Consider the following 7,790-nt stretch of genomic DNA (forward strand, 5'->3'; position numbering starts at 1 on the left):
CACGAGCTATATATTTGTGCTTAATGGCATGTAAAATTTGTAATTTCATCCCAAATCCTATATAGAAAAGCTGAATGGACGAGAGAACTAACTCAATTCACCATACATGAAATTTTTTGACTTTACAATTCCACCTGGTAGAATCCCATTAATCTCGTGTAGGTAGGTAGGTGTAATTTCTCCAGGATGTTTTTTGTGTGTTGTTGGAATAAAACAATAAATATAATACATGTAGAATATAACCACTTTGTAATTAAGTCAAATTTTAATAAGATGAACAATGCTTCGAGAAGAGGCAGACTAATTTATAAGCTCATAAAATAATTATCTGCCCGACAAGGTAATTATGGAGTAAGAATATTATATTTTGTATTTATAATCGAATTCGCCTTGTTTGTTCTCCTCAGCGACCTCCTTTCATATTTCCATAGTTTATTTTTACCCTCAAAATACAAATAAAAAAATAAAAGGGGGTCTATTCTTAAAATACTATATATATACTGTAATGCTTTAATACAGTAATATGTACATTGTACAATATGTATGTATGTAGAGGGGTTTTTTGGAAATTGTTGAGGCAATTTAAAACGCAATATACCCTCACTCACCTCCTCTTCTCTATACTCTATTTGGTCCACGTTGTACCAGTGAAGAATGGAATTAACTCGTAAAATAGTTGAAATCCCTTCAGAGCCACAGGAATGCTTTATTAAAGCACCACTTGACCGTATCATATTGTGCTCGACATTTCTCTCTATTTTCGCCTTATATTGCATATTCAAAGCAAGGTAATTTTTTACACTATTAATTTATTCTAAATCAAAGAATTTTGTGGACTTTCAAAGTGATACCAAGATTTCCTTAATTCTAAATCAAGAAAATTCCTCTTTCTTAGCTTTTTTAACATACCTGTTCAAATTTAAAATATCAAATGCAATAAATACAATGCAAGCATTTTGCAAAATCAGTTTAGTTGATACACTTTTTGGTTTCTCTCTAAAACTCTAAACAACTTTGTTGATATTATCAAATATCTGAAACTAAACATTTCATGTAATATAAGTGAACTTTTGGTAATTTGCAATTTGGCCACATGAGAGAGCAGATTAAATTGAACTGTATCATATATAGTTTGTGAGATGGGTATAAAATTAATTCACAGAAAATATTATGAGCTTATGAGATATGGTTTGTTGATAATGAAAATATATGAAATGCATATTTATCTACTCCCAAAAAGCTTTCAACTGTTAATTAATAAACCACATTAAATGAATCAAAATAAAATATTCAAAGTTAATTTGTGGTTTTTAGTACATCATAAAATTGGGAAATTTATTGGTAAAAAGGATATTTTATTAAATGACATCAAAAATTCACAACTTGCTGCCTGGACCGTCAAAGCTAATTAAATCTCGTGTAATGTCGGAGAGTTTAGAGCAACCGGAAACAGCCATAGCTACATCGAATTCCGTCTGGATGATCTTAAGTACATCTGCAACGCCATTTTGACCACCCACAGTGAGACCTCAAATTATTGGTCTACCGATTAGGACCATTTTGGCGCCAAGAGCAATTGCCTTGAATACATCCGTTCCCTGGCGAATACCACCATCCACAATAACACACACTTTGTCCCCAACTGCCGCCGCGATTCTGGGTAGAACTTCAATTGTGGGCGGTACGGAGTCCAACTGGCGTCCACCATGATTTGAAACGATTATCCCTTGGCATCCACATTCTACAGCACGTATGGCATCATCCACACGGAGAATTCCCTTAGCCAGCACTGGCAGACGAGTCTCCTTCACAAGCCACTTAATGTCCTCCCACGTCAAGCATCTGTATAGGTCAAAGTTAACATGAATGTAAATTATAAAAGACACTGCTCTGTGAAATATTTATACGACTGATGTGAGTGGGGGAATTTTGTTAACTGCCCAATCTTTTTCAAATTATTTTTAAATTTTAAAGTCGGAGAGCATAGTACACAAATATCTCTTTCCTAAATATTATTTTGGAATGAGATTATAAGATGAATTACCTTATGCAAAAAAAATTAAATCAAATTATAAACTGTACTTACCTATAAATATGGCCGTTAGACAAATAAGTAGCAAGATTGAGACTTTCTCCGGCTTCTTTGAGGTCTTCAATGCGCTCTTGTGTAAAGTTTTCCAAGAATAGATGGGGTGGTAGCCTTAGATTGTTTTTAGGTCGTCTAAAACCAAACATTGGTGTGTCCACAGTCACTACAATAGCCTTATAACCAGCATTTTCAGCGCGTCGAATTAAATTTCTGGTTAAAATTCTGGATGCGAGATAAAAATTTGTAATTAATAAAAAACTTAGTTTGGTATAAATAAATGGTAATCGATGTGATTATAAAAATCTATATTAAAGGTTATTGTACTCAAGTGGAGTTGACGTGACAACAATCGTATAAGATAGTGAAAGACTCAATGTATTGATAATTTTTAGTTTTTTATGGTAGGTACCTATATATTTCTTCGTGAGATAACAATAAAATAGATTGTATTTATATTACTCAATTATCATCTGAAATACTTCTTTTATTAAATTTTTAAGTGAATTAAAATGATTATTGTTTAAGCTCAATTTTCAGATTTCAAATAAATTACAACAGCACCAAGTTGGAAAAAAATGGGAGCTACATTATTTATCGTTTTACGTGGATTTCAAACTTAAAGCATTAAACATAGTGAACAAAGCCAGAACTAAAAGCTTACCTGTCGACATAAATGTAAAGCTGAAACCACTTGGGGCTACTTGGTGTGGCGGCAGCAACTTCCTCGAGGGACGTGGTGGCTAGGCAGCTGAGTGTGAAAACGACTCCTGCCTCCTGTGCAGCCTTCGCACTACCAATCTCACCCTCTGGATGCACAACTTTCTGCATCGCCGTGGGACTCGTTCCCACCGGCATAGCCATATCAATTCCCAATAAATGACACTTTGCAGAACGCTTTGACACGTCCCTCAGGCAGTGGGGGTGAATGCGAATCCTAAATACGAATACCAGGTGAAGCGTGCAAAGTGTGGGGATAAAATACAACGAACAGGGTGCAAATTCTCTTCACTCACCTGTCGTAGCTCGATCTATTCCATTGCAACGATAATCCTTTGCCCGTGCCATTGCCATAGTAATTCTGAGCATTTTTCGGTAAATGCTCCCTCGCCCTTTCTTCGTACTCATCCAAATTTCTAAACTCCATCTCAAAAAAGACTTCTCTATGCTACAACACTCAATACCACACTGAGAGGAGTAATATTCCACAATTTCAAAATATGTAAAAAGAGACAAGCTTACTTTTATATAACACCGATTAGAAGTATCATCATAAATCATATATAGATGAAAAAAGAGTCTCATAATATTGGACCTGTTGGACGTATCAGCAATTAAAAGATATGGGTATTACACAAAAATATTTACACCACGGTCTTGAAAAATTTATCTGTCATAAGACTTTTAGAATATCACTTTATAAACTGACTCTATTCAATAATATCACAATGCCGAATTCAATTGATCTTTTTTTTAAAGATCTTTAAATCTATAGGAGAACGTGGCCCAATTCGGACCTCCAAAGGTCCGCACAGAATGAGAAAAAAATAGTATAAAATAAAAAGCAATATTCTTAAACTTATTGACTATTTTAAAACCTTTTTAATGCTTTTTTAACTCACATAACTTTCTATACTTAAAGTTTTAACATTTTTAAGTAAGAACGGATTGAACATGGCCTTAAGAGGTCAGAATAAGAACTTAAAAGTTTGCTCAAAATTTGATTGAGCAGTAAAACCAATAGGTACCTATTAAATGATTTAATATTGATTGTTGTTAAGAAGTTCGCTTATTTTTGGGTCTGCTAACACCATAATCAAGAAAAACTGGAAAATAGGAGATTAACCGGCACACATACAGTATACATTGCATGTACATTGTATAAGGTAAGAAAATAATTTAGTGTGTAATTCAGTCTTAATAGTTATTAGAATCTTAGAAAATATTTAAATAGATTCATACTTGATATTGAAAATGTCACTGTGTCAAGGGCATTACACAAAATTTCTCGTCATTCAAGTTACGCAAACATACCCGAAAATAGAATTAAACGTCTGATAAGTGAGTTCAATTTGGTATGAGAAAAAATACAGAAAAACAATATTTTTAAGACTCTAAAAAATAAGAAAGAAATCTCACAAAAACATCCAGTGCTCATGTGAAAGTAAACTTTACTTTAGTGAGCTTTTCTGAGGATGCACATACATACGTACATTATATATCTATATATAGTATAAATAGTATAACAAATACAGTGTATATGTACTACATTTGCGGTATACAAAGACGGTACACACTACATAATATCTTTGAGCTTTGAAGATGAAATATGGTAAAAATGATGCCACTTCTTTTTTCATAAAAGCAGCACCCCTCGAGTACTTTAAAACTCGTTATGAACTCCATATGGAGTTAAGCTGACTCGGAAAAGCAATTCATTGGCTCATGTGGAGAGAGGAAATCAAGGATGTGGATTGTGAAACACCCATCCTACTGTAAGCGCCGCGCAGTGTACGATATGTTGCCATCATTCGAATTTGATTTATTCTTCTTCCAAAACGTGCTAGGAATTTCATTTTTGGATAAAATTCAAGCTTGGAGGTAATCATCTCTCTACAGTACAGGGGTTGATGATAACATTCAATAAAAATTTTTCTTTTACTATTCTTGCTCAAATGAACGTACATATACCTACTACACATTTAAGGAATTATGTGATTATAATTCAACAGTCACCAAAACTAGATAGATGTGTGCAAGTGAAATGCTGAACGGATGGAAATGGATTTTCGTGGTTACAAAAAAAACTACAGATAAAAAAAAAGAAAAGTTTTGAGGTAGGAACATGCAGTACTGCAGAAAGGATTTTATATAATATTGGTTGAATCAGATATTATTCTCTGAAGAGACGCGGAAATTTTTGTTTAAAGCGCACTTTCATCTGTAGAGACAAGTTCGCTCAACACGAAATTTCACCATTTGAGAACACGAGAAAGCTTTCAAGTATTTCAAATTCACAGGAAGCAATGTACATAACATATATAGTTATAATGCTCTTTTCCTACATCACCAACAGCTGTTGTTGAAATTTAAGATAATCGTTTGTAATGTTAATTCTATTATTGTTTTATTTTTAAAAGATTTTTGCATAAAGTTTGCATAATATATACTATGAGAAATAAAATATGAAGGAGTATTATTTAGGTTAGTTGATCAATAACCCATAACTCACTTTCTTTTTTTAATTTTTTTAAAGATGATACCCATGAGGCAATGAAAGAATTTTACATTTGGTAAATTTTTAAATACTACAGTAAAGTTATTAAAGTTTTTACATTAGTTTGGCACGGTATTGTTTCACAAAATGTGAACGTTTATAGAGATAGGCTTTACTATGTATATTTTCTGAAATAGGAAGCAACAGTTTGTTAAAACACTGATGGTCCAAATCTTCTTCATTAATCCGTATAAGGAAAGTTTTCCCTTAAACATTTAACTCCTCAACAGTTTTGTGTGAATGTAGTTACTTATTAGGGTAACTTCCATAACATAAATCTTTAGCACCAATTTGTTAAGGTGCCCGCTGATATCCCACCCAACAACTTACTCAAAGTCCTGAAAGCTTGATGAAAGGTGAAGAGCACAAACAATTTTAGTCTCGTAAATCTATGTGAAGTTGTGTGCTGTAAATGCACAACATTATGAGCTAAAGAAGATACTTCATGTTATATACATAAGTAGGAAATAGGAAGTAGAGCAAAGTACTTGGTAAAATTTCATATTATGCTTTTAACTTAATGAAACACCGTGAATAGTGCGTTTTGTCTATAGTAAGGCAGTAGTATGAAAAAGTATAATGGGCACAGGGCACTATATTATGTATATCTGCCACCATGCAGTTAACCCTTTGCGGGCTATTGGGTTGTTTTCGTTTAATTTCATTTTTATATGACGGGATCGTTGAAACGGGATAGATTTGTATAGAAAAGAAGGAACGACGATTACCAACAAATAGATCTTTCTTTATTATATAAATTATTAAAAAATAAATAAAACTAAACATAAACATAATAATTTCATTATAAACATCTTAATGTGTGATATATCAAAAACGAGAGAAATATTGTCAGAAACATAACTAACATAAATGCTCACAGATGAAAGTGGATTTCCGTCTGGAAACTTTCCTTGTTCTCTCCTATTGGATTAATTCCTTTCTGCATTTTGAACTCAAGTAGAGGAACACGAGGGAGAAAAGTCCTAGTGAGTTACGATTATGAGTGCTTAAGGCGTGAGACGTGCACGAGTGGCGATGGAAACTATGGGACTGATGTGTATATTAAAATGAGATTTTGCACAAGAAGAGACGCCAATGCAGGGCACCAAACACGTTCCACATCATACTTCCGCCACCACCATCCGCACCTTTTATTGTTTAGTGCCCCATCCCACCTCTTAAACTATATACCCCAAACGCCAAGGGACACACAAATTATTCCATTTGCATAGCAATTTATGAAACTTTTCTTTAATTTGCCGGCAACACGTTCACCAAAGCGGATTATCAAAGTTTCTGCCTGAGAACGACATTAGTCTCTCGCTCTCTACCTACACCCTAACTTGTCCTTTAGCTCATTGTGCTGCAATCTTGTTGGGCTCTTAGAGAGAAACAAAGCTCTGGCTGGTTGCCTCGATTACTTCTGTTACACATAGTTTACTGGATGACTTCCTTCATCTAAATTGGTAATAAAGAACATAGGAAGAAAAAAATGAAAAGTACTTATGAAATGCTACTAAAAGTTTAATCCTAAAGATCTTTAATATTTTATTTTTTGTGCTTGTTTTTAGGCTATGTTTGGAAATCAATGATAGACAGAAGAACAGACAGGAAGGTCAGACTGTTGATGATAATAGGAAGTTCACAGATAGTCCAAAAACGTGACATGAATTAAGCTCATTCCAATGATTTCCTCATATTAATATTGGAATTTTTTCAACCTGTTTTTTTTTCTATTTTCTATTCTTCTCTTCATCTCATCAACTAAACGTGATTAAAATATGAGAGATAATCATGTTACGCTCAATTTGTACAACGCGTCGTCTCTGTCTTCTATCAACATCAAGAATTCATTGTTACATTTGTTCTTTTCTACATCATTTTGTTTTTCCATTTCCAAATTTACTTTCTTGCTAAGAAAAAAAAATTAAATATATCTTTGCGTAATCATGCAAATTTTTGGCAAATGTAGATTAATTAATGAACCATTTACAATCTCACACACCCTCACACCCGGAAGTTTAAGCTATTGGTTAGATTTCGTTAATCTCCTGAATTTATTTCAACAACCCAACACCGTCGAGTGTATCGTGGTAATGTTGTGGCTATATAGTGATTATCTAATTTGGAAATCGTTCATGCGAATTACCAGCATAAGGGTTGGTTAGAGAGAAAATTTAGTGAAAGTCAATCATAACGCGTCCAGTTATAAGAGTTGGTATACCACAACGCGGATGGGTCAGTCTATGCGTTGTAATTTAATTTGTGAGTAGTATTAGAGTAGGCAAAGTCAATTTTTTGTAAAATTTAGCAATTTGACACATTAAAATGCTTATATCTTAAGTTCTATTAGACCTACAGACATTTCTTGACTAGTTCTGGAAAGGTATTGAAATAAGCTATAATCTGACATATATTTCGAAACAT

At 33.4% G+C, this 7,790-nt stretch overlaps 1 protein-coding gene across 1 annotated transcript; it reads right to left on the minus strand.

Moving 5' to 3' along the window:
* Positions 1–415: 415 nt before the first annotated feature.
* LOC129790343 (uncharacterized) lies at positions 416–3,280 on the minus strand. Its single transcript, XM_055827821.1, has 4 exons — positions 3,103–3,280; positions 2,751–3,023; positions 2,087–2,311; positions 416–1,842 (listed from the first exon to the last, which is right to left on the minus strand). The coding sequence occupies exons 1-4, from the start codon at positions 3,231–3,233 to the stop codon at positions 1,530–1,532; spliced, it is 942 nt and encodes a 313-aa protein (XP_055683796.1). The 5' UTR covers positions 3,234–3,280; the 3' UTR covers positions 416–1,529.
* Positions 3,281–7,790: the final 4,510 nt, after the last annotated feature.

Source organism: Lutzomyia longipalpis, chromosome 2, assembly GCF_024334085.1.
Source record: "Lutzomyia longipalpis isolate SR_M1_2022 chromosome 2, ASM2433408v1".
NCBI classification, from domain to species: Eukaryota; Metazoa; Arthropoda; class Insecta; order Diptera; family Psychodidae; genus Lutzomyia; species Lutzomyia longipalpis.

Bases quoted from the DNA above. Each gene is read 5' to 3' on its own strand.
- LOC129790343 (XM_055827821.1), bottom strand. From the start codon at position 3,233: ATGGAGTTTAGAAATTTGGATGAGTACGAAGAAAGGGCGAGGGAGCAT. The intron at 2,312-2,750 runs GTAAGCTTTTAG...TCTCGCATCCAG, and splicing joins CTTTACATTTATGTCGACAG to AATTTTAACCAGAAATTTAA. The intron at 1,843-2,086 runs GTAAGTACAGTT...TGACCTATACAG, and splicing joins TCTAACGGCCATATTTATAG to ATGCTTGACGTGGGAGGACA.